General features: G+C 41.3%; 1 protein-coding gene across 3 annotated transcripts in view; it reads left to right on the top strand.

Moving 5' to 3' along the window:
- DAB1 (DAB adaptor protein 1) overlaps positions 1 to 27,769 on the top strand; it is a 1,029,186-nt gene extending 1,001,417 nt beyond the window's left edge. For 2 of the 3 annotated variants that reach the window (XM_036228292.1, XM_036228321.1), the window contains 5 exons: positions 1,014 to 1,122; positions 7,002 to 7,550; positions 11,023 to 11,150; positions 11,497 to 11,607; positions 23,908 to 27,769. In XM_036228292.1, the coding sequence (XP_036084185.1) occupies positions 1,014 to 1,122; positions 7,002 to 7,550; positions 11,023 to 11,150; positions 11,497 to 11,592 (882 nt within the window). In that variant the 3' untranslated portion in view covers positions 11,593 to 11,607; positions 23,908 to 27,769. The remainder of the gene's footprint in view (positions 1 to 1,013; positions 1,123 to 7,001; positions 7,551 to 11,022; positions 11,151 to 11,496; positions 11,608 to 23,907) is intronic. The other variant, XM_036228285.1, reaches the window with a different exon arrangement.
- Positions 27,770 to 27,948: the final 179 nt, after the last annotated feature.

Raw genomic sequence — 27,948 nt, 5'->3', positions numbered from 1 at the left:
AAGTGCTTAATGCTGCAGCTCATGGCCGTGTTTCTGGCCCCGAAACCAAGTGCAGTCCAAATGGGTATTTAATTATCCTCAGAACAAGGCCGTTCTTTCCACAAGCTGCTAGTCTAAAAATGGCCTTGTCTGATTGCCATGGTTTCAGGATTAATTGCTTGCCCCAGTCTATCCTAAGGGGAAAATAAGGATATTATGGCATCTGACAGACATACTCTGTAGGCAAAAGGCTTCTGTAAATGGATGCAGATCTCTATAAAGAAACTGCATACTGATATTTTTGATTTTAGTACCCCTCATCTTACCCAACAGTTCGTGCAGCAGACCTTTCTGAAATTCCTACATGGGCCAGGCACTTAAAGCTTGCAGCTGCTCAGGTGTTTGTTTGTTTGTTTGTTTGTTTGTTTTTATCATCTTGAAAATATTTACTTCTTTTTACAAGTGAAGATTCAGGCAAAATTCTGAGAGACACCAGGATACAGGAACCTCTGTTTCTATTACTAAACACTATCCGTTCATTTAGTCAATGATTGTTTGTTGAGCACATATTACATGGCAAACCCTGAGCTGGGCACACAGTAGGTCCTGAGTGGGTATATGTCAGTTTGAATTGACTGTGTCTAAAGAATGAAAGTCAGATGTTACGGAATAATTTAAAGGTCTGAAAACACCTCCAAGAGTTTGTTGCTGAAAGTAAATAGTCATGATACTAGCAAACGCCATCCATTTCTGAGTACCTACTACATACCTCAGAATGTTATTAAACCTTTAAATGCATGATTTCATTAATCCTTACAGCAGCCCAAGAGGTATAATTTGTGTAAACAGCTCCTGACCTGCACACCACATAACAGGCCTGGACTGTGGCTCGCTTCTGCAGCACACACGATCCCCGCCACTCATACACACACATATACACACACACTCTTCATTCCTGCACGTGCTGCCTTCCATCTTTGATGAGCCACCTCCTAGGAGCTTCATGTACTCTCTGTCTCTCCCTGTCTTGACAGACTCCTGCAACTCCAGGTGATGCCTTTATCCCGTCTTCATCTCAGACACTTCCAGCGAGTGCAGACATGTTTGGTTCTGTACCTTTCGGCACTGCTGCTGTACCCTCAGGTAAGCCCTCTTCCATCTGCCTCCTTTCCTTCAGACTGTATTCGTCAAGAAAGAGAAAGGGTTGACTGAACCAGCTGCCAAAGTATGCCAGAACACCTGTGGAATTACCATTCCCTTCTGTGACTCTTCAAGTGACATTGAGAAGCTGCCATGGGGAGAGGAGTGGTATACAAAAGTTCGGTGTACTGCTGGGATTCAGTGATGTCTTTCATCTGGAAAGTTTAGGATTCCAGGTTGCTCAGGTGTATAGCTTTAGGGAGCTTGATGCGCACATATCCGTGCGAATAAGTGCAAGTCCGGCTCTTCCTATCCATCTCAGCCAGAAGGAGAAAAGGCAGTGATGAGTAGAGAGGAGATGAGTCAGCTCTCCACAGACCTCTTGAAACCTGACTGATTGATGGGATCTGCCGTGTTTGGTGGAGATTAAAGGAGGGAGAGGTTCCTCACCTCGGAAACCTAAGGGACAGAGCAAACCACTAACAGTGAATTGAGAGGATAGTGAGGCCCTTAATGATTTAGAAAGCATTCTTTCTGTTTCCCAAATATTCTTTAAAATGTATATGCTACTTTTACAACAGGGCAAAATATATATAGTAACAGTATCTCAGGTGAGTTACAAATGGGCGGGATCATAGGCAATTTGTTTCCATGGCATCAGATATCCCACTTTACTTGGACATGACCAAAGGTGGTATTAGTTTTGCTTTTTACAAACTTAGAAGCCTTAAAGGCTGTTTTGCTTTCTTTAACTACATATTTGAAGTTTGTGGCTTCACTTTTCTACTTTGTTCTTATAAATTGCAAACAGAGTTTAAATATTTTAGAATATAAATTTTGCATTTTCTATAAATAATGACTTTTAATTACATACTGTTAGAAGCAAATTCTTGCCATCAAATATAAACCTTGTTGTTATTCAAAATGAATTAAAAATTTATACCCTGTTCTGAAGTAGTTATACTTATTCCGCATGAGTCCAAAGATCATTATGAGCTTTAAAAAGTGATAAGAGTTTGGTAGCCACTGAATCTACTTACAATTTATATGTAAATAGCTTAGAAATTTATTTAATTGCCAAGCTTCCCAGCTGATTCTGTTTTACCCATCTCTAAAATGGGAGGTGGTAATGACTGGTTTTCCTTACCTAACATGGATATTAAAATTTCCTTGGGAATAGTGTAATAGAATATGTCATTTTAAATAAGAATGACGGTTTTCCATCTAAAATGCACCACCTCCTCAGCCTTCAGCCTTATGTTCAGAATACCCATGCTTTGCCGCCATCATTTGATCCATGAAGATATTCTGGGACAGGTGATGGGAACTCCAGGCACAATCATTCCATGGTTATTCACTGAGTGCCTAGGCTCTGTCCGAGGTGCTTGGAGTATGTCAGGGAATACGACAGACACAGACCCCTGCCCGCAGAGAGCTCACTTTCTATTAGGGAAACAGACAACAACATAAAAACAAGTAACTTATATAATGTTAGAAAATGTTAAGTAGTATGGACAAAAAGAAAATGTAGAGCAGGCATAGGGGTTCGGGGCCAGTAAAGGCAGGTATAAATGGAGGTTGTAGTCAGGAGGGGCTCATGCAGAGGTGCGATGTGCCAGACTGGAAGTGGCAAGGGAGGAAGCCAACAGGAATGACCTGGCCCCTTCAAGTCTCCATCCCCTCTTCCGTGAATGAGAGGGTGGGACCGGATGCAATCACCTATGTGTTCCAGCCCTAACATTTGATGAGAAGCAGCCATGCCAGGCACTGCTCTGGGCCTGTGCCAGATGAGGGCTTTGGAGGCCTAGATCTTAGTCTTGCTGGTTGACCAGATGTGTTTCAAACTACGGACAAGCCTGGTTTCTTTGACTGCTAAAAATATACTGATAATAAAAATGGATAGGTCACTTCCACGCTTCCAAGTTTTAGAATGTAAATCTAAAATTAATTTCAATTAGTATGTTTTTACTTTCTTAAAATATGGTGAGGAACAAAACTAGGCTTTAGCTGGTGTTAAACTCTGCCCTTTTCTCCCTTAACTGGCCTTAAAAATCACTGCAGCTGTTGAATCTCTACCTACTTGTCCCTAATTGTAGAGTCAGTGATGGGGAAACAGGGAAATGAACTGGGGTATGCATTACAGTTGACTGGCTATGGGACACTAAGGCATCGAGTGGACTAGGTTTGAATCCTGGCTCAGCCACTTATTTATAAGTTTTAGACTCCTGAGCCAATTAGTTAACCTGTTGGAGGCAGAGTTTCTTCATCTTTGTAACTGAATTGAAAATAATACTTACCTTGCAACAATATCCTGAGGACTGAATGAGAAAGTTAAGTGCATTGGAAAATGCTGGCACATTTTAGATACTCTATGTAAAAAATGCTATGGTCACTATTGCTCTGATTTCTAAAGTAGGAGAAATATATTTTGTCCTACCTATATTATTTTCCTTTGCCTTCTTGGAATGTTTTTTAAAAAGGAAATAATGAATTTTAGATCTTTGGCCTCTTGACCATGCATAGCAGAGCTGGTCTGTGGGGCCTGGAGACCCTGCTACTAACGAGCTGTGTAATAAATACTTAGCCAAATATCTTCTGGGACTCAGGAAAGTTATCTGTAAAAGAGGGATAAGAATTCCACCTCTTGGAGTTGTTCTGAGGATTGCACAAGTTAATACATGTAGTAAAGCATTTAAAACAGTGTCTGGCAGTATTTACATAAGTAAGCTTCCATCTAATGTTTGCTACCCAGTCCGGCAGGGCCCCCAGCTCTGCCACACATGCTGTGTGTAGCTGCATCTACCTTCCTCTCAGGAAAATAGAGGAAAATAGTTCCTCCAAAAATGCAACCTCCACTCAGGCAAGGATTTTTTTTTTTTTTTTTTTTACTATTTTCTTTTTCATTGTATCTCCAGAGACTAAAACAGTACTTGACACCCAATAGGAATATTTCCGAATCAATCAATCAATAGTCAATCAAATGAAAGAAATAATGTAGATAGGAGGAACCATATAAGTTTAATAAATGTTGAGAGAGTCTCTTAGTTTTTATTATTTTTCTTACATTTTAGTCTGCTTTTTTTTTGGTTTTTCTTTTTCTTTTCAAATAATGAGAGTATCCCCAGGTGCCAGCATCTGGTTATAAATTGCAGTGTTCAGCACTTTTTAAAAATCTTACTGCAAGGCGTTAATGCAGGTGTTTCCTTTCACTTCACAGCAAGGAGGTTTGTGATTGATCTGAACTCCATGGCATACACAGATGCTCCTTGGCACCTCCTCCCTCCGCTGTTGAACGTTAATGAGCAAACAGTTACTAAGCTGTTCCGTGGCTGCAATGACAGCCACCAAGTGGCTTCCCGTGACCAGGGCTCCTGCAGCCCTGCCACTGAAGTGTCCCATCAGGCACGCCATGTGGCCACAGAACCTTAGCTCACGGGCCTGGGGGTGGCCAGGCTATAGGGACCCCTCCCCCCAAAAAAAGTGAATGAGACTTGCAAGTTCCCAAACACGATACCCAATTACCCTGTGCTGCCCTTTTTTTTTTTTTTTTTTTTTTTTTTTTTTTTTTTTTTGAATATCGTACTTTGGTCTGAAGCAGATGGCATGAAGCCAGAGAGACATGCTAATAGCTCTCTCTAGAAAAGTGTACACAGCCCATCTGTTGGTTCCTTGTGGGGGAAAAAAAAAAAAAGACAAGATAAAAGGAAAAAAAAAACCTGCCACCAACAGTGAAATCATCAGAGATCACAGCACTTACAGGTCTTAGAGTTTAATTGTATACTTGGAAAAATGCAGTGAAGGCATTTGTTCTACTATGACTCATTCGCCTTTAATATAGAGCCTTTTTGCAGCCTAAAGCATCTATGTGCTAATACGTGCCCAAAACTGTGCTAGATGCAGAGTGAGGAGAGAGAGAGAATAAAGGGCTCCTGCTGGCAGGTGGTTTCTAGTCTACTGAGGAAAGATGGAGTAACCGGGCAATTACAAGGCAGTGTAACAAGTGACATGCAGCAGATGAACATGAGGACTGTTGAAGCCCAGTGAAGGGAACCAACTGAGTCTCAAACTGCGAATAAGGGGTAGCCACGTGAAGAAGTGGGGATGGCTTTCTAGGCAGACGGACCAGCAGAGACCAGAAGGCAGACTGAGTGTTGCTTGCAGTTGCTGCAGGAAAAGTTGCCAGTGGGAATAAGAATTGAAAATGGGGATGAAGTGCTGGGGAGGGAGCTGACCCCCAAAGGCTCATAAGCCAAACTAAGGCATCTGAGCCTGATACTCAAGACAAGGAGTCGCTTTATTTGCATTTTAGATCAGTCCTCTGGTTGCATCAAGGAGGGTGGAATGGAAGCAAAGCAAAAACACGTGCTGGGGGGGAGGCTGAAGCCTTTCATCCTTTCACCAAGAGGGACGTCAGGGTCAGGATGGTCAAAAGGCCCATGGGCAGGTCTGAACGCTGTCAGGTTCAGTGCTCCCTTTTATAACATATTCGTAGTATTATAAAATGAAAGATAATGCAGCCTATCTATACAGTTTTTCAAAAATCGATATGATGGCCTAGTAGTAAGGAGGAAATAAGAGAAACCTAATTTATAATAAAAACATATGTATTTCAATAAAGAACTACTCAGGCACAACCACACTAGAAGACGTGCTAAGTAGTCAGGTGTGTATACTTGGAAATGTAATCATCACAGGTACAGACTGATACAGGAGTGTCACGTTGGCTCAACCACCACAAGAAGTATTTCTGTTAGGGACCACGATTTTCCAAAATGGTGAAAACCTGTTTCCAGTGTTCCAAACAAAACAAAGTAACAGTCGCCCCTCAATGTACACAGTCATTACGTTCCTGGAAAACTAAGTGCAATAAAACCGTGCGAATAAACTTTGAATTTCCATGTAATTTAAAGTTTTGTCTATGCTCAAATAATCATAAACAGAAAGGGGGATAGTATTTTCCTGTGCATGTTGGTCTCACACATCAAAGGATGTCTAGTATCAATGCTCTTGGCCCCTTCAATGCCAGTAGTGTTCCCTCCTACCAAGTTATCATGACAACCAAAACACACCCCACAGATTTCCTAATCATCCCGTAAGGGGTGGTAGCACTCCCACTGAGAACCTCTGAGCCCCATCAAAGAAAAACAACATAAAAACAAGTTGCAGACTTCTTAAATCTGTTAGTAGGTTCAGCTCACTGCATAATTGTATGATAGGCAAGGCAATAGGCAGTGTAAGCAAATTTCAAGTTTTAAATGTCAGCGCCAATGCTTATTTTAGCCCCATTCCACAGACAAGGAGAGCCTTAGAGTGCTTTCTAAGCTCTCCCCAATCCCGTTGATAAGAAGTGGCTGTATGATTTTCGACCTTGGCCACTAAAACTCCAACATTTGGATTTTCATTTACTTTTCACACAGCTTTGATGCTCAGCAGAAAGGCGTTCTACCCTGATTTTACAACAAAGAGCATGGCTCTTAGCGTAAGCATTTGTGAAGCCCTAGGACTAGCGAGAAGGGGAGGCAAGATTCAAACCCAGATGTGCCTGGCTTCTAGTCCTCTTGTCCTTTCCACTGAGACACACTGACTCCTGAAGCCATGTGACATCAGAAACCTGTAACAACTCTAACAATATTATTATTACCTCCTGGGTATCTGCCTGGCTTGCTCCCTCACTGCATTGTCATTTCTGCTTAAGAGGCATATCTTTGGGGTGATTTCCCATGGCCATTGCTCTAGTATGCAGGCTGTATGAAAGCAGGAACTTCTGTCTTAGTCATCTTTGCATCCCCAGCCTCTAGCACACAGCCTGACAGTAGTTGCTTTGTACCCTTTTTGCCTTATTCTTTCCCAAGATGCCTGACTACTCTTCTTCACCCTTCCAGGTTATGTTGCAATGGGCACTGTCCTCCCGTCCTTCTGGGGCCAGCAGCCCCTCGTCCAACAGCAGATCGCCATGGGTGCTCAGCCACCAGTCGCTCAGGTGATGCCGGGGGCTCAGCCCATCGCATGGGGCCAGCCGGGTCTCTTCCCTGCCACTCAGCAGCCCTGGCCAACTGTGGCCGGGCAGTTTCCGCCAGCCGCCTTCATGCCCACACAAACTGTTATGTCTTTGCCAGCCGCTATGTTCCAAGGTCCCCTCACCCCCCTTGCAACTGTCCCTGCCACGGGTGACTCCACCAGGTCAAGTCCACAGACCGGCAAGACCAGGCAGAAAATGGGGAAAGAAATGTTTAAGGATTTCCAGATGGCCCAGCCTCCACCTGTGCCCTCTCGCAAACCCGACCAACCCTCCCTCACCTGTACCTCAGAGGCCTTCTCCAGTTACTTCAACAAAGTCGGGGTGGCACAGGATACAGATGACTGTGATGACTTTGACATCTCCCAGTTGAATTTGACCCCTGTGACTTCTACCACGCCATCGACCAACTCACGTGAGTGCCATTTATAAACCCAATGAGAGCGATGCCTTGTTTCCGGGGTCAGAGAACTCATCTGTTACATTCAACAGGACTCTTCATTTCTATTACTGTTGCTACCGATAATATTAGGTACCAATTATAACATATGCACCTTCTCTTTTTATTATTTTTATACTCATATCAATGCCTATGACAAGTTTCGGTAGACCTGTTTGACAGATAATGAAAGGGAGATTCAGAGACAAAAAGAATAGACAAAGTGGTAGAATTGAATACTAGCCTGTTATTTTTTTTTTTTAACCATGTCACTCTGCCTCTTAAGTTTCTGTTCATTTGCTCATTCATGTATTCATTTATGTATATTCCATTATGACACAGATTTCCATATGGCTCATTGAAATAAAATGAACGGTGTATGTGAATTTAAAATTTGTTAAGAAGAAGGATAAAAAACTAGAGTAGAAAATTAAGATCAGGAGAAAACTTAGGGCATAAATATAGCAACATAAGGTCTTCTACAACTGGTATAGCTGAAGCCAGATTTCGACTCAAAGCTTAGGGTAGTCAAAGAGGAAAGATGGCGGTGTTGCAGGAAGCTCTGGGCTAGAAACCTGAACGGCAGCTTTGTGACTTAACTAGTTTTGTGCCTGCATGCGTGTCCCTGTATTTCTGTGAGCCTCCATTTCCTCATCTACTTTAGGCTAAGAGTTATTAAAAGAATTTAGTGGTATATGTGCTAAAATACTATATATCTCACAGAGTCGGAAGTACTTTCATTGTCATTATTATTGCATATTGAGTGTCTTGGACCAGGGTTCTAATCTTGGCTCTTCTACCACAAGCTGTGCCTTTGGACAATCATGTGACTTCTCTTAACCTCAGTTGTGTCATGGGTAAAATAAGTGACAGGCAGTGTGCCTCCTTCCAGTTCCGGCATTCAGTGATTCTTCCCCAGCTCACTTTTCTACTGAAGGCATCTGGAAAACCAGAACCATGCAGCCAATCAGAATCCAGATACTCTTGAGCACATATATGCTTGGTCAGCACTATTCAGGGAAAGTGTCTGGTGATTCAGCCTGTGCCTTGACAGTTGATAAGGGGAAAGAAAAGGCTCATGGAACAATGAGTTTGGCATTTTCATTACTGTCACACATGATATGGATCACTGCTTGGCCAATACCGTGAATTATCAAAAAATATTTAATGTTAACATAATTAGATAGTGTCATTTCAGCCAGACTCAGAATGCTATTCTGAAAATGAATGTCTTCCATGTGTATAAATGACCTACTTCCACTCAGGCCAGATGATCTACGTAGTGGGGGCATCTCTATTAACTACAACTCACAGTTTCAATGAAAAATAATGAATAAAAAATGAAATGTTAAATAAATGACAGCCATGCATAAATGATCAAGCATCTTTTGAAAACAAATATCTCCCTCTCAATGTGTCAGCTACAAATAAAAGATTGAAGTTTAAGTTCTTTGAGGACAAGGAATACATCTTAATTGTTTCTGCACTGCTCATAATGCCAGCCTAGCGTGTAGCACATGGGAGACGTTTGGGAAAGGTTGCAGAGAGAATAAAACAAACAACACAAAGGCCACTCATTACTGTTGTACTTTAGAGCAGGGTTTTGCAGCCTGGGTATTATTAATATTTGGGGCCAGATAATTCTTTATTGTGGGAGGCTATCCTGTGCATTGCAGGATGTTTAGCAGCTACTCAGGCCTCTGCCCATTAAATGCCACAAGAACACATCTGATCCCTAGTGATAATGATTAAAAATGGCTATAGATATTGCCAAATGTCCCCTGGGAGTGAAATTGCCCCAAATTGATAAGTATGAACAGTATATCTCTCAGAATTGGCAGCCCAGCTGGGATTTTCAGCCTTTAGTAAGCACTAAACCACATCAAACGAAATCTAGAATCAAATTACACTAATAATTTAAATGTCTACCACTTATCAGGATGTTAAAGTTTATCTCACTTAAACCCATTGTAACTGATTTGTTTCATAATCATCAATGAAACAAGGCAGACTTACTTTTAAATTAAAGAAAAAATTTAATATTTTATTTCGAAGAAAATTAGTGAGACCAGCCTTTCGATCCTCTTATGCATCAGCATCACCTTTAGAATGACTTGAGTGGAGGATCAGTTGGACCAAAAGTAAACTCAAAATAGGAATAGAAAGGTAGAGTTGAATGGTCAGTATCAGACAGACCTGTATTAAACACCAGTGCTCCTATCTCATAGTTGTGTTAACTTCGAGAAAGTCACTTCACCTCTCTGAGCTGCAATATCTTCATCAGAAAACAACAGAAGCAAAAAACTAGTTACAATACCGTCTTGCAGTATTTATGTTAGAGAACATAATGAATGCAAAGTGCCTAGCACAGTGTCTAGCTTGCTGGCACACAGTAACAGCATTGTTATTCTAAATATAGGTTCATCAAGGCAAAAGGAGCTCATCAAGTTTTATATTCACCCACTGTCTGATAAACAGCCAGATTTTTTAAATTCTGAAGAGTTATAGTAGGGAGGCCTTATCAATAGCATTTGAAATTCAGCTGCTAATTAGAGCCACACCACCCCTCACTTGGGTCTGAGCCAATGACTAGTATTTTCAGTGCCAAATTAGAAATTTTTGAAGGAAGAATAGTTTCAAATGGCTTGTTATAAACCTCTGGAATAAATGAGACAAGGAAAATGTTGGAAAGTCAGGACAGAAAATGCATACCCTTATAGAATGAGGAATACAGTGCCAGCTGTGAAGTCACCATTCGCTACATCGGTTTCCTCAGATCACTGAGGCACTATACAGCACATGGTCACCTACTATGTGCCAGGATATAAAGCCCGAATCTACCAGTTGCCAACTGTGTGGCCTGGAGTAATTTAGCAATCTTCACTTACCTTATATGTAAAATTGGGATAGCCTTACCCCAAAGAGGCTCTGTGAGGGCTGGAGATGTTGTCTGGAAAATTTCTGACAGTGTCTAACACATAGTAGGCACTCAGTGTATATCTTCGTCCTCTGATCTATTTATTCTTATTTATTTAAATGTATGATATTAAGAGAGAAGAAAGAAAGCTAGAATCCAGTGGCTCTTAACCTGAGTGTACAGAAACACAGAGTTTCTGATTCAGTAGGTCTGGACTAGGGTCCAAGAATTTGCATTTATATCAAGCACCTAGATATGGCTGATGTCCCTGATCTAGGGACCATCCCCTTCAGAACCACTGCCTCTCCCATCCGTGTGGACCAGCTCCTTCCTGACCATCAAATATGTGAAAAGACAAGATAAACATGTACAGGGGAGATATTAAACTGTGCAACTGTTTGGACCTGCAATAGGAAGAAGAGCCCAGTGATTTGATTTAAACATAACTAGAGCCCTGAGGTTTCGGTTGGACATACATGGTTGCAATCAGACACTTATGACGTTTTCTCTCTTTGCATGGTCTTTGTGCAGCTCCAACCCCAGCCCCTAAACAGAGCTCTCCATCCAAATCATCTGCATCCCATGCTAGTGATCCTACCACAGATGATATCTTCGAAGAGGGCTTTGAAAGTCCCAGCAAAAGCGAAGAGCAAGAAGCCGTAAGTGATTTGTTCATCCTGTGTTTGTCTTTCTTTAAAATCAAAACTTCTATATCTGAAATAGGCAATGCATGAGGAATCCTGCGTAGAAAAGAATGCTGGCTCAGATGCTTAAGTTCTAAACTGGTTACTAAGGGGCTTTATGGTCAAACGAGCAGCTGAAAAAACATCCTTTCATTAAGTTGTACCTACAAATTCTTGCATTCGTGGATGTGGCATCCTCCAACTGAAGTTGCTGCCTCTTTTAAAATAACCAATGATATTTTTGCATGAAAGTATGCTCAGCTGTCTTATATTTTCAAATGTTGAAAAGAAAAAAAAAAAGTGTTATCTTCTTGTGTTCTAGCCTGATGGGTCACAGGCCTCATCCAACAGTGATCCATTTGGGGAGCCCAGTGGGGAGCCCAGTGCTGATAATATAAGTCCACAGGCCGGTAGCTAGATAGCGCAGGTCTGGGTAGGTATCTGTCCTTTTATCTCCTTCATCCTTAAGCTATCTGCTTTCCCCTTCGCTTGTTCTTCATTTCTGAAGTTACACCGCTAATGTTTATACCATCTCTCCTTGCTTGAGTGTATCTCAGATGTTTGTATCATCTCTCCTTGCCTGAGCATATCTCTGATGTTTTCATCATCTCTCCTTGCCTGGTGTCTGTTACCTTAATTTTCCTCATGGATGCATGACCTTTGACATATACTGGGAGGTAGGGGTAAGGGTGAGGAGTGGGGAATGGCCACATTACTTTATTAATAATGTGTTCTAAAGAGTGGTAATGATAGAATGAGGCGTGGTCAATACTACTTAACATGGACTCCATTTCTGAAAGTATTGATTCTGAGATGGACACATTCTGCCCACCCTGATTGATTTTCAGTGAGACGTGGTCCAGATGCTTTAATCTTTTAAGTGTCTGCATTTGCCTACATTCCACATATCTGAAGAGGTCACCAGCCAAACACACTGAGTAGCCAGACTAAGAAGCAGAAATAAGCAGTACTTGAAATAAGATTGATTGAGCTGTACAATCATGGTAGCCCATTTTGTCTAGCCAGAAGTGGCCCCCGTACCCTTTCCAATGGGAAAGTGAAATTCAAAGCCCAAAGACATGTAGTATTCGCTTCTGAGGCTCCGCTGTTTGCACCTGTGCCGCGGCATGTAGTTTGCCACCGAACCACTTCAGATTCCATCAGCAGCTACTTTGAAAGATGTGAACTTCCATTTACTAGAAGTGGCTTTTGGCACTTGAATTTCAATATATCTGATTTGATCGAAAGAAATTTGCTGATAAAGCAAACCTTCTCAGGAGACAGAAGTACACCTGTTACCCAGAGATGATTTCTAAGGCCACTCCTTGACAAATGTGTTCAATTTTTAGATACTTTCCTAGTTTTCCATAAATGTGTAGGACTGCAAGGCTGTACCCACAAAGCACCTTTTTTAGTCCTGAACAGTGTGGTCAGAACCATTAAAATGGTAAATAGTTTTCACTGTTCATAAATGGATTCTGAAGCTATCTCAAAATCATTCTCAGTTCACATGTAAGTTATTTGGATGGTTATTGAAAGGTAATACAGTGTCTTGAAAGTGCATTTTGTTAATAGATTTTATGATTAAAGAACTTAACATAGTCTATATTTTGCCACATTTTATATCAGTACAATAGCACATAGTAACACATCATGCCATGCAAAACCATTAATACCCATCTAAGAATTCAGCCTTACAAAGCTATTAGGGAAGCTGGTGAATTAAAAGCAAAGTCAATGTCCCAGGAAAGAGAAAAGTTGAGGACTATGCAGGGACCCCTTGGGAAGAATCCCCAGGAGATTTTTTCTACTCTTTTTATATGTTTTAGTTCACATGCTCAACCTTTTCTTGAGAAATTTGATGAATGAACTTGGGGTGGTGACAAGAGCCATTCATCAGGATAACAGCAAACATCATCCTAAAATTGAAGTTATTTTAGAAAACAAAAATGACTTATACCATTTGCAGATCAATGTATCAAACCTTCATCTTTATGAGCCTATTCACGTGTGACAGTCATACAAGCGGAACTGTTTTGTGGGGCTTCAGCCTGTTCTGCAATTGCTGCTCCGTCCAGAACCCCAAGCCATGGCTGAGTTGTAAATGGATGTAGTGAGAAGAGCTCAGAATTTGAAACAAGTTCAAATCTAGCTCAGCTACTTAATGGTGAGAAATCTTGGACAAGAACCATAGTTTTTTTTTTGAGTTGTGATTTGTTCATCTGCTAGAAGAAGCTTATAGCATCCATTAACTGAACTGAGAGAGCATATGTTGAGTCTCTAGCATAGAGGCAAACACTCGGTACTCAGCTTGAAACTCGGCTTAGAAACCTGTATTCTGGAGTAAGGTTATCTGGGTTGAGAATCTGGCTCCCCCACTTATTTGCTACATGACCCCCATGAGATTTTTATAATAAGTCTATCTTATTTTGAAAAATGAAGATAAAAATAGTGCCACCTTTTAGAGTTATTGTTCGAACTGAATGAGGTGATATATGTGGAGCTCTTAGCACAAATAGATATTAGCTGCCACTACCACCGTCTCCGCCACCACTACTACCACAGTCACCACCACCACCACCACCACCACCACCACCACCATCACCACCACCATCACCACCACCACCACCACCACCACCACCATCACCACCACCATCACCACCACCACCACCACCACCACCATCACCACCACCACCACCACCACCACCACCACCATCACCACCACCACCACCATCACCACCACCATCACCACCACCACCACCACCACCACCATCACCACCACCACCACCACCACCACCACCACCATCACCATCATCACCACCACCACCACTACCATCACCATCACCACCATCACCACCACCACCACCACCACCACCACCACCACCACCACCATCACCACTACCACCATCACCACCACCACCACCACAATCATCACCACCACCACCACCATCACCATCACCACCACCACCACCACCATCACCACCACCACTACCGCCATCACCACCATCACCACCGCCATCACCACCACCACCACCACCATCACCACCACCACCACCATCACCACCACCACTACCGCCATCACCACCATCACCACCGCCATCACCACCACCACCACCGCCATCACCACCACCACCACCACCACTACCGCCACCGCCATCACCACCATCACCATCACTATCATATATGCTCAAAAAATATTGGTTCCCCACTACATTATATTTTATACATTTAGCCCTTATGTTGAATAAATTCTACCTTCGTGACCCAGGCCATTGGCTGGGAGGTTTTACTCTGTATTTTCTATCTTGAGATCATTAATTTTCAATATGCCTCAAAACAGCTTTGAGGCAGAGAAAAAAAGAAAAACCTACTTCTTAGCCCTCTGGCCTGCCCTGTTTCATAATCTGAATGACCCTAATTAGGGCCTCACAGGCCACCCCTCACTTCCAAAAAATGAGCAGTCTTCCATTCACATGTAAACCATCGTAAGTAGCTCCCAGCTCTAAGGGAAGGCTGGACTGTATCATCGTCAATGAAGCAGTTTCCTCCCTTTGAAAGCTTAGCCTGACAATTTCACAGTTGCCTATCAAGAATCGTATGCCAAGAGGCTGATGCCAGCCTTGCAGATATATCCCCTAGATACCCACGAGGGAAGTTCAAATGAACCTTTCTGGGCCCCTGCATTGATAGAAGCACAAGCCACATTTGATCTTTCTGTCTCCATTCCATTCACCCAGCTAACCTACTGGAAATTTTTTAATTTACTGTAAAGCATTTTTTAATGCTTTCCGGACATTTGGAAAAGGGATAACATACAGGGATAGTTAGATACATAGCTTTATTTTCCCCTGTACCTTCATACAGTTGGAAAGCATGAGTCCCATCTTTCTTATCACCCTTGCAACCATTATCTCCAGCTGCTTTTTATTAGAAATACCCATGCAATTCTGGGTAGGAAGGGGTGACATCTGTTAAGTTAAAGCCACGTTGCACCACAGTAGGAGAAAACAGACGGACTCGGTCCTTGCAAGTGGAGGCTTCAGGGACAATCTCAGACAGCATTTCAGTTTTAGCAATAAAGGGAAATATCTTCAATTATTTCATTTTCCCCTACCCTTCTGTCTGGGAGAACCAAGTATCTTCAAAAGACTAGGTCAATAGGGGTAAAAAAGAACCAAAATAATATTATAATGGCTGGTGTGGGAATGGCAGGTAATTTATACTTCACTGATATGTTGCTGGAGCAATTTTAAGGGCAAAATGTTAGCTTTTGAGGAGATGAAAGAAAAACGAAAACATTTATTTGGTTAAATGGCTAAGTAAATAAACTGCCTATCAGACTTTCCCAGCTGTCAAGTCAAAGTAGCATCTGTAACAATAGGGAATTGTTTGGTCTGTCTCCCTTAGTAACAATAGGTATTGCCAAAAATAATAAGTTGCTGTCATTTTTTTAATACTGATCTCCGTAGTGGTAACTAAAGACAAAATATTACTGGTGGATTTCTAGCATTCAAGGGAAAGGAAAGCTGAACTTCAGATGCTCTAGGACTTAAAAAAGAAGAATCTTTTTTTAAAAAAAGAAAGGTTGGGGAAGAAAGGCACACAGAGCTCAGGGGACTTGGGTCTGAATTGTGGTTCCAAAGCAGATGACCTTAGGCACACATGTTACCCCTCTAAACCCTGTTCTCCTCATATGGATAAACATGGATAATTAGAATAACTCCCTCCCAAGACTGTCCCAGAATTAGAAAATACCATGAATATGAAAGTGTTTTGTAAGCTTTGATAGTCAAATATATGTAGTTGGGCTTTTTGTCACTATTCTGTTTTTAAATAGAACCAAACAACAGTCTTAAAACAAAGAACCACAAAAACAGAAAATAACCTGCCCATTTCATGGACATAGCACTGAGAGGGAAGTTCAACCCAAGGCATTAGAATGGTTCAGGCAGATGTGAAGGGCCCGGCTGAGGGCAGTGCTGGCTAGATGAGAGGTGGGCTTTGGGCCGAGAGATATTTAAAGATAAAATCAGGAGGAAGTTAATACTGAAGAGAAATGGGAGGTAAGGACAGGGGAATAATCTAGGATGACCTCTGGTTCCTAGTTTAGGGGTCTGGGTGGCACCAGTCACTCTAAGCAACAGAGCAACATGCTTGAGAGGAAGGAAGGCAAGTTTACTTTGAGATCAGATGAATTTGAGGTGGCTATGAGACATCCAAGTAGAGACGGGCTGCTAGATATGAGACGCCGGAGGTCAAAACAGAAAACCAGACTACAGGTCAAGATTTCAACGTGGTTTTAAGTCAGTGGAATAGTGGGCACTACTAGAACACACTGATTATTTAGACCAGAGGCAAACTCCCTGTAAATATTTATGTTTTGTTGGCCGTACCCTCTCTGTCACAACTAACCTGCTCCACTATGGCTGTAGAAAAGCAGCAAAGAGCATGGCTGAGTTCCAGTAATACTTTACATACAAAAAAACAGGCAGCCACCCAAACTGGCCAGTGGACTGTAGTTTGCTGACCTCTTGTTTACATCATGACCAGTGTTTCTAGAATTACTCTATAGAAAGTAATCACAATGTCTTTCATTTACTACCACTAATAAAATACATTTAAAGATCAGTAGCATGTTTATAGCGCTTTCATAAACATCACCTAATTCAATCCTAGGGGGAACACTTCAGTATTTTAATTTTTTCCATTCCACAAATATGACAGGTAAGGTAGAGAGGCTAATGACTTGCTAAAATCAGAAGATTCAAGAGTAATGGGGCTAGGATTTAAATCTGGAGCCAGAGTAAGTAGCTCAAGAGCACAAAGACAGGACCAGAACACCTGGGATTTAGCATCTTCTCTTAGACTTAATTGCTGTGTGACCTGAGGCAGATGGCTTCCTTTCTGACTTCTAGTCTCCTCTTCTATAAAGTAATGTCCACGGGCCCTTCCAGCTCTAACATTTTAGAACCTTCTAACTTGCTGAATGTGGCCCAGCTAGAGCATGGAAGACCCATTCCTCAAACAAGATCTTCCAAGTGCACCCCTTCTCCAGGCTATCCTTATTCCCAGCTAACAAAGGACAGGACCCGAGTCCCTTAAACATGCTGACTTCATCAGGATTCCTGGAGGCCACTGGCTTGTGATCCAGGCCCTCTCCTGATGACCAGAAGCTTACTCAGGCCATTCTGCTTATGGCAGAGAATTGGTGTCAACAACCTCAGTAGCCTCATTTGCTATGTGACAGGTTCAGGACAGATGATGAAATTGTGCAAAGCAGATACTTTGTGTCTATCATTGTTGTTATTGATAGGAAAATGTAAAATTGATCAAAACATGTGCAGACAAACCCCCTTGGAACTCAGACTGTGTGTCTCTGGGTTCCCCAAGTGAGCTTCAGCACCCCAGGATCGCAGGAAGTGAGTGTGTGTGGCAGCAGCATCAGTCCGTAAGGTATTATAATTAAATGCATTCTGTGTTTAGAACACTTTTCTACCCTGAAAGTAGTTAGAAAGCTTTGTCTTTTGCCTTGAATAAAAAGGAAAGGGAGACTCCCACCACTTGTTAAAATCCTTTATGTCATCTGAGCTCACAGTTACTTATCACCATGATGTAGATGTTACAAAGATGATTTTATAGATGAACAAATGGAGGCCCAGGTGAAATGCTTGCTTACGTTCATAGAGGCAGTCAGGAGGATTGCCAGCCTCTTTCTGGCTCTGAATCCATGCATTTTTGATGATGCTATTTATGTCTTCGGATTGAACTTTATTAAGTTATTTCAGCCTTATTTACACTCCCCGTCAACCACCACCCTTTTTCATTTGCCAGGCTAGGAAATGTAAAACCCCACTGAGCCAGCCCCAGTGTTGGGACTAGAAGATCACAAGGCTGAAGCTGTTGCCTCAACAGAACGATGCTGAGCTTTGCCTCACCCCCAGGCCCACTCTGATCCCTGGCTGGGCTCAGTGTGGACCTCACCTTTGGGCCCCCAGGGCGGGGCACAGCTGGGTTCACTCAGCAAGCCGACTGCATGATGCACATTCAACTCACATCCAAGACCACCCTTCTCAGCATGACATATCTTTTCTCCACTATTAATTTTTTTGGACTCACCTTTGTTAGATATGGCCAAGCTTTCCAAAAATAAACACTATAAAAAATTAAATGGATGCAAAGTAATAATAAGCACAATTTAGGTGATTTTCAGAAGAAGCTCATTATAACATAGGATAGGAAAGTATTTGCTTCTGTATTTCAAGCCCAAGAGTTGATGATGGGTGGGGGAGTGAGGAAACCAACACGGAAATGGCATCCGGACTTGGGCTGCCTCCTGGTTCTCCACCATTTCCCGTGGACGCTGGAGAAACAACCCTCACATCCGGGGCTTCAGTTTCTTCCTACAGGAAAGGAACCGTGAGACTAAGGACCTTTCCTGCTTTGACATTCTGCAAAAGCAAACACATGGTAGTGGAAAGGACAGTGGGCTTCAAAAGACCTGGGTGTATCTACATGAAACTCTAGAAAAAAACACAAATCTGATCTATAGATACAGAGTCTGGAGTGATAAAAGATCATTGAAAATAGTAATGATGATTGCACAACATTGTGAGTGTAAGTTATGCCACCGAGTAGCATATTTGATGATTAAAATGGCAAATGCTATGCCATATGTATTTTGCCGCAATGAAAAACTAATAATAATAATAATAATAATAACAAGAACAAACCTAGTTATATGTCAGCCCTGCCCTGTGCTGGCTGTGTGAACCTGGGCAAGTCATCAAACTCTGGGGAGCCAGGCTTCTTCCCTGTAAATGGAGATAAGAAAGTCCAGAGCACAGCCACAGTGTGACACCCAAATGAGATCATGTATGTGATACAGAGAAGTTCTTTATAGACTGCTAACATTTCTGTAAATAAATATAAGTTCTTCTCTAAGTCTGTGATTCTGCTTGACTATCGTACGCGAACATGTAATTCATACTTAAAGTTGTCTACAAATGTGGCAGCCTTTGTTATCCAGAGTTCCCTGCAACCAGATTCTTTAGGTGAACCCCGCATTCTTTCTGCAGTTTCCCTGGGGCTGATCCAGCACTGTTATTAGGTTTCATAGCAGAGCTCCATTGCCTATGTGCTGTGAAGGAGAAGCAATTTGGAAAACCACCTACAGGTGATTATGAGGCCTAAAACCGTCTTCTGTAAAGGAAGGATAAAGCCACATGCCCAGACATAAGGGACCTAACCTTTTTGGGAGTACCTCCTCTGTGCTAGACAATCAACATATATTTTCTCCTTGAATGCTCACTACACTGCTCACAGAGAAGAATTCTAGCCTCGTTTTCCAGATGAGGAAACTGGCATTCAGAGGGGTTAAGTAACCTTCACAAAGTCCTAGGGTTACTAAGTGGGTGACAGTGAGAAAGAGCAGTGGCCTGACAGCCAGGAACCAGCCCAGCCCTCACAGCTAGGCCTTGGGGTTCTGTGGAACATAAACAGGTTCACAGAACATCAGCTTCAGACAGGGCTGCTCTGTGACCATGATGGGTCAAGACAACTCAAGACCATTCTGTAGCCATGGCTGAGCACAGGCAAAACTTGAATGTTGTCCACATTATATACGTGACCAAACATTCTTCTCTCCTGGCTTCAACCTTGCTCTGTTTTTTCTGCCCTTGAGATAAGATTTTTTTTAATGATCATACTCCCACTTCCTAAGAGCATCCAACCCAGAGAAAAACCTCATTTTTTTTTCTTTTTTACTATCCTCCAGATTATCTAATGTAAACCCAAACCTGGAATAAGCCCTTTCTTACACCCTCATAGAGAGCTGCTCATGGCTCCCCTTGCTTCAATGAGTAATAAACCTAACTTGTTCAACTGCAAGTATGTTCCTGGTAAATTTTGACTGCAGGAGATTAGCAGTGAGAATACTAACCTAGATTTACCTGATTTTAAATCTGTGTGCTTTCGTTCTTTCACTAAGCCACCCAGAAAATAGGGTATTCAAATTTAAGTCAAAGTTTAGGGGGCTGATTTTGTTTTCATTTGCATTGTCTGGTTTTCCATCTACTCTGTTCTCTAGAAGATAGTACTATGTCAGTCACAGGTGAGCTTAAAGTTCGTGAGTATTTGCCAGCTTCCATTAAGCGAAGAACCATTCATTCATTCACCCACATCCTCATTCTCCATGTTGTTAGCAGCTGTGCCTCCCATGTTCCAAGCTCTCGCTCAGAATTTGAGATACTGACATGAAAGGTGCAGTGGAACTTACTGTGTAGAAAGTACTTAGGGAATGACATGATGGCAGTGTAGACGGAGATCTACACAGAGCACTATAGAGTCTCAGAAGCCTTTGTACTTGAGCGGGTTCTGAAAGTATGAACTCCCAGATGCAAAACAAAGAGAGGCCCTGAAGGCACTGCCTGAGCAGAGCTCCAGAGATAGGAAAGTCGTGTTATGTCAGACTGACCAGAAGCAGAGTCAGGAAGGCAGGACATAGGAGAGAGAGGAAGTAGACAGGGCTGGGTGGGCAGGTGCAGCCATGTTGGAAGGGCCTTGTGTGCCATCCTGAGGGATTTGCATTGTCCTCGGGAGTCAGGAGGGTCATTTCAAGCAAGAGACTGGCATGACCAAATCCATTTCAGAAAGATTATTCTGGCAGAGGCATTAAATCTTTTTTTAAAGCTTGATATATGTGACCTGAAAGTTGAGTTTTGAGTCACAGTCTGGACGGGGCATTTATTACCTCTAATGGACAAGACTAATAGGTCTTGTGCACCCAGCTAGGAGCTTTGATCTTACTTTGTGGGTAATGGGGAGGCTTTGAGTGATTTGAAGAAGAGCAGAGATGTGGTCAGATCTTCCCAGAGAAAACAAAAACATCACCAGCGGGCTGTGTTAATGTGTGATTCTATTTAAACATTTTGGAATATCAAAAACATCCTGAAGACCCCATTGTGACCTTGCCAGAAGTCAGGTCGGAAATTTCTGGATCCAATGACTTCTTAGCTCCCCTCGAGCTCTACGATTTGGTAACAAGAAAGGTAGAGCTATTGCCAAAATGGATAATGCATCACAGTGTCAGACTTTGGGATTATCTGCTGCTTGGGGTTTTCCACATCACTGCTCCCCTTCATTAGTGGGGATAATTGAGAGTTGACTGCACTCGTTACTACTGTTGTGATGGGTATTTGAGGCTAAATTCCGGCAAGCAGAAGATGTGTGAATATTTATCTCAGCTGCAGAAAGTTAATGCAGTGTGGCATTAATTACCCTGTCTGAGCCTGCTGTCTTCTTCTGTTTTTAGGTGTCATTCTCAGTTGAATAAATTAGGTTCCAAAATTAGAATAGAGCAAATTGTAGGGTGAGATCAAGGCAGCCTGACTTCTTAGGGCATCCAAAAAGAAGAGTGGGCTGAGGAAGTCTACCCGGGAAAGATTAAGATGCATCTTGTAGCCCAGCATAGACGAAGAAAATGGTTTTTCCCAGTGCTTGAACTTTATAACTCCACCTTAGCTCCACCCAATCCACCCCAGAATACAAACATAGGAAAGTTACAGGCTTAATGAGCCTGTACAACACCTATTCGAAACATTTCAAGACATCAGCTGAGAATAGTTTAGGTGCTTAATACATCATCTTGCTAAAGATTTTGCTAGATTAGAATTTGAGAGAATAAAGCTGATTTGGAGAGATTTTAGGACAAAGGGATCAGAATAGTAAAGACTGTAGAAACTGTATCATAGGCATTTATTAATTCAGCAAACCTTTATTGAATCTTGACAGTGTAAGTTTTACATATGTGAAATGGCAGAAGGAACTGGCAAGCAGTAACCAGAAGCAGTGTGTGGAAGACTAGTCTTCCATGCTTTCTGTTATTGGACATTTGGAAGAAGAATTACACTTACGCTTTAGGTTTTAAGGGTAGTATGGAGTCCCATAGGTGGAAAGCATGGAGGGACCAATTGGCATTTGGTTGTGTTACAGAATACAGTGCCTGAAGGGTAGGAAGCTCCTTCTCCCTGGGAGAATACAAATGTAATGAGCTCTAGAAGAAAACATCCTGAATCTGATGCCGGGAGTCCTGGATCCTATTCATGGCACGGTTGCTAGTAACCTTGTCACTCTGGAGAAACAAAAGCTCTTCTCTGGGCTTCAGATTCCTCATCTGTAAAATGATGGATCTGGACAAAGTTATCTTCTAGTCTGTTCTGACTTTACAATAGAGACAAGCAGTATGATATATTGAATATGTGAGAGATGGCACAGTGACCTTGAGATCCCATGAAAAAACTCTCTGATCTTCAGTTTTTATCTCAGAATGAGGATGGAAACAATACAAGCCACTCCCAGGACTGTTAAGCAGATAAAATAACACACGAGGGAGCTTTATGAACTTTAAAGCACTCTAGAACACTACAGATTAAAGAGTTGACCTATTTTCTTTTTCTTTTTCTTTTTCTTTTTCTTTTTTTTCTTTTTTTTTTTTTTTTTGGCCGCTGTTGTATAGGCTAGAAAAAGCACTGGACCCTATTTTTAGGTCTCATGTCCCAAACTTACAAGATGTGTGACTATGAGCAAATTACTTAACCTCTCTGTGCTTGATTTCTCATTTGCAAAAGAGATAAAGCGTCTAACTTACAAGACTGTTGTGATGAGTTAAAAAGACAATGTACTTGAAAATACCTAGCGTTGTGCTAGACACATAGGGGCTCACCAGTTCAGTCTAGTGGTCCAAAAAAAGAAGCAACTAATAGTCACATGGCAGGAGGCAGATTAATATATAATATATGGCAGAATTAAGGTATAATTCTGGCACAACCATTCAAGAGTAACAGCTTAAAGGTCAACTTTAATGGAAGAGCCTATGTATGCTTAAGATCAGAGTATTGATCTGATCTGCTTGGCCAATGCATCCCGGGCCATTTCAATGTAAACTGGAGTCCTGAAATGGTTTCAATGAGGCCAAACACCTTTCCCATCTACATTTGGATTGAAGGTTTGCTATATCATGTATTGGTGAAAATCCTTGTATATGTCTTAGTGCAGCCTCATAGGTGCAGGCAAAAGACTGGCCAAACCTGAAACAGCAGATTGAATGGAAGCAAGTCCCAGGAGCTTTTAACTAAGCTAATGGCACAATTCCTGTTTCTCTTGCTCTAAAGTATGCTCTGTCATCACTATGTGGAGAAACCGAAGAGCAGATTGAAGTAAAATTTTAGCGATATCAAGTGGACATTCATAAAACTGTTGGAACGATCTCCACTTGACTCATGATAATTGTTACCATTTTCCGAAGACCTGTTATTGCCAAATACTGTGCTAGATGATTTATATGTATCATCTCTAATTCCCTCAAGAACCCTGTAAGATGAACAGTATTGTTCCCATTTCATGGTTGGGGAAACTGAGTCTCAGAAAAGATAAGTATCTTGCCCATATCACACAGCTTCTCTAGCTCTCTCTACTATGCCATGCTATTTCTCTAACAGGGACAATCAGTCTCCCTTGAAAACCAAGGACAAATGCCTGGGTGAGTAGTTCTCCTTGATGATAAAAAAAAAAAGTTGCCAAAATGTTATGCATCATGATCCAATAATCCAAAAATTACCTAAGGTCATCCATCATATCCTGTCACCTTTCTGTTCTAATCCCAAACTCTCCTTCCCAAGCTGTCTCGGAAATTCCTATTTGGAAAAGAGCAGGTCTCATTTTGTCCCTCTATCCATAGGAGCTGGAGCCTCTCTATACGCAGATCAACAGACCTAAGAAACAGCATCAATGCGGGCTCTTGGTGGGTGCTTCAAGACTGGCATGGAAATCAGCATTACAATAGGCTCTCTTGTATTCTTTCACCTCACCTCATCCCACGAAGAAACTCATTATTGCCCAATGGAACTCGTTTGGAAGAGGGAACTCAGAGTTTTTGGCAACCAACGGCAGATATCTATGGCAGCACAAAAACAAAACAAAACAAAAAAACATAAAAGTATAACAAAATCATACCCAGCGTTAAACCACGAATCAAGCAAATGCTTATCCAACAAATATTCTGAGCTCTCTTAGTGTGTAAGATGACCCAGTATGCAAAATCTTAATTCTCTTTTCATTTCTCTACCTGTTGACCAATGGAGGGACAGGCCTCAGAGAGTTGCAAAGATTGGCACTGACTTCTTTTAGGCAAAGCGAGAGGTCCTCTGTGACCAGAGTCTCGTCATCCATATGTCTTTTGACACATGATGATGTTTTTTCATCATGCCACAGGTTTTGGTCTGCCATTTTTCCCCTTTCCTTCCTTTGTCATGTTTGAAATTAATGGGTGTACAAATTTTTGTATTGCTTTTGACTTTTTTTAGATATTAATGAAGAAATCTAACTGGAAAAAAGTCTCATATGAAATGAGTAAACTTGAAATCACAAGACAAATAAGTGGTTGATTATTCTTTACAATCAAGAATGTTGCCAAAACAACCCGTTAGCTATTTCTGCATCCTGGTGAAGAAAGACAGCTTTCGTTTTGAACCTTCATTCTGTGAGTAGTAAAGGACATCAAATCCCATTGATGAGAAAGATGAAAACTGCATCTGATTTCCTAAGAAGCTCTAAATTCTAATTACAATAAAATGATATTTTTATTTTTCCGATATCTTGCTGCTGTGATGCTATGCAGACAAGTGTCTTCTCCACGTGCCATTTTCAAAGAAAAGTCATTTGCCAAATAATTCTGTTACAGTCCTGGTAATGTGGTTTTGGATCTTAAAAACCGACTTCCTATTGGAACAATGGTGACATAAATATTCAGAATAACAAACTGATTCTGTGATCACAATGGTTCATCTCTCTTTTTGTACATCAAAAAATTCAAAAGGAATTTTTATTTTATAACTTGAAATAAACCTTACCATTAAACTCTTTAAATATTTAAGGGAAATGGCTTTAAGGAGTTCTAATGAAAAAAATTGCCAGTTTTTTTTTTTTTTGTAAATATAAATGTTAATGAAAATGCTTTCTAATGCCATTACACTGTAGAGAAGGTAGCAGATTGAGTGCAAGATGTGACAAACTTGATGGATGGGGCTTGCTTTCCAGATGTTATGCTGGAACATATGGTAGGAAGCTGGAGTTCAGAGACAGCTGGCAGGAGCAGTGGGCCAATCAGCAGCTAGTGAACAGAAAGGGAGCACGTGACTCCATCATCTAATTTAGCCTTTCCACAAGAGTACCCGCCCTCTGCGTAAAACCAGAAAAAGACAATTCACGTTCTGAAGGACTGTCCTTCAGATTCTAAACCTCTCTCCCACCTCTCCACCTTCACCTACTCCCATAGAAATCACTGGACTGTTTGTATGTGAAACAGAAGAGTTTAAGCTTCCTTTTTTTACATTTATGAGACAAAAAGTGCAGTGTTCGGTTCGTACGTTTAGCACATGATTTTCATAAAGAATCTATATATTTTTGCCCTACAGAGAATTGTTCTACAGGTCAAACGTGTTTTCCTGATGTTCCTATGCAGTTATAGTTTGTTGAATTTAGTGGTTTAACACTAAAGAGGAAACTTTAAAGAATAATGTGATTAATTAAATTTGAGGGTAATTACCATTACCTGGTTTGAAAATTTGAAAATTAGAGTCGACATGTGATTAACCTAAATAGGCCTGGGTACTTTGCTTCTTCATATCAATAGGAACTAAAATGATTTGGAAGAAGGTATACCTGCTCACAAAGAGAAAATTGATAAGTCAAAGTGATTGTTACTGTTCAAAGCCCAAATTTTACACAGTCAGGTCTCTGGAATAAAATATTTTCCATTAGGTAACCTGACCGAATGTCCATTACAGAATATATGTAAATGTCATCCTAATGCGGAAGATCTAAAAAGAGAGAAGGGCCACTTACCTCCCTCTGTAGCTGTCACCTGTTGGTCCACATGATTTCTTCAGGAAAGTGCATACATTGTATGATTAGTTAATCTTTTCACATGAGAGGGGAAATGAGAAAGGTGTGGCAACCCTAAGAGTTGTCCTAAAATCAGTTTGGTTGTTTTGGGGGGGGATTTGATAAGATAGGCAGTTCCCCTGGGGAAATGGCTTAAATTGCTATGTTGTCCATGATTCTGATTCAAACACAAGTGGTGCTATCTTCTCCCTCAATCTGGCTGTCTTGAGTTTGTCCTGCAGTATCACATGTTATACTGATGCTTTGGGTTGCTTCTGACGCATTTCTGGTGAACTCTGGGTGATGCTGTTTCAGGTACACTGTCTAGAGTTAATTTCATAGCAGAAAGTGACAGCTCAGTGGACTTATCATTCATAGAATGTGATTGAAAATGTAACAGGCTCTGAAGTTAAAGAAGATGCCCATGTGATACATTCAAGTGAGGGAGTAAAGTCAACATTTTAAACTGCCATCCATTTTATCCCTGGCAGAATTCTGATTCTTAACAAGCACTGTTTAGTGAGCTCAGAACCATAGTAGCTATCCCAGGAGTACAGCGAAATTTCCAAATAAAAGCTGGGGTGCCAATACCAAAAGGCCATGGGGAGTCTGCACAGTTCCAGTTAGAGCGATAAAAAAAATTAAAAAAAAAAAAATCCATGTGTACAGCTGTTAATTTCTCATCCTTCACTGGCACTAAATTTGTCACTTTAAATTTTGAAACCAGGGAAATGCCACCTGTCATTCTGTCCCCATTCCCCATAGCTCTTCAATCTTTACATGCCTCAACACTTTGTTGATAATTCGTACTCATCCCAGTGTCTGCTGAAACCCCATCCTGTAATGTACCGGGCACCTTCTTTTTAAAAAAAAATGTTTACTCTGTGGGTTTGGTTCATTTCAATTTCTGTGTTCTGACACATATTTTTTTAATAAAGATGAGAAAGAGAAAATGACTGTTGCAGTACATTTCTAGACCTACTTTAACTTTACCTCAGATGACAGTTTGTTAACATATATGGACACATTATTTTTAACTTTATGTACAATGCATTCAACAGAACAGCAAAATTTTTAGAAATTTTCCATTAATTTCTGTAACACACCATGTAAAACTTAAAAATAAACATGTTTGAGAACAATAGTTTAGCCTGGTTTTATTCCACAAATTTCTGCTAGATATTCAGGCGAGGGATTGGAAGAGGAAATTGCTTCTAAGCTTCCATGCGACCAGGTGAAGGCCTGTTTTCCTGGGAGTGGGCCAGAAAGAGAAAGCTTCTGTGTGGAGTTAAATCAGTTTGTCTTCAGTTGAATTCGGGCACTCGATATGCTTGGAGAATCAGCCACAACGAAGAACGAGGATGGTGTCAGAAAAAGCACACCCTGTGTAGATGTGGCGTTTGGACCACATCTCGCATGGGGCTTTCAAAGCTGGGAAAGACTCAAGGACTAGACCTATGGATTTGTGAATTCTTTAAAACTAAAACAGAAACAACCTGCTAAACTGTTGGTTGTTAAACCAAGATTACTCTAAACTCTCAGAGTTCGTCATAGTTTTTTTCAAGGTCAGATGCTTTAAGGGACCCAAACAAGAAAGCATTTATTTTCCTTCACATTCCCCACACACTCCACACCAAGAAAAAAAAAAAAAAAAAAAAAGACCATAAGAAGAAGTCCAAAACTGGACCTTGACTTATACATGTATTGAAGAACAGAAAAAATGTATATATGTTTACGTATCCATGTATATTTATGAGTATGTATATATGTGTGTATATGTGTCATTTTCATATACTCTTGTTACTAAATCGGTTTGTCTATCCAGTAATCATTCGGA

Source organism: Rousettus aegyptiacus, unplaced genomic scaffold (assembly GCF_014176215.1).
Source record: "Rousettus aegyptiacus isolate mRouAeg1 unplaced genomic scaffold, mRouAeg1.p scaffold_m13_p_1, whole genome shotgun sequence".
In the NCBI taxonomy this organism is placed as follows: Eukaryota; Metazoa; Chordata; class Mammalia; order Chiroptera; family Pteropodidae; genus Rousettus; species Rousettus aegyptiacus.
The sequence above is the reverse complement of the archived record's forward strand: the minus strand, read 5'-3'. Positions and strand labels throughout refer to the sequence as shown.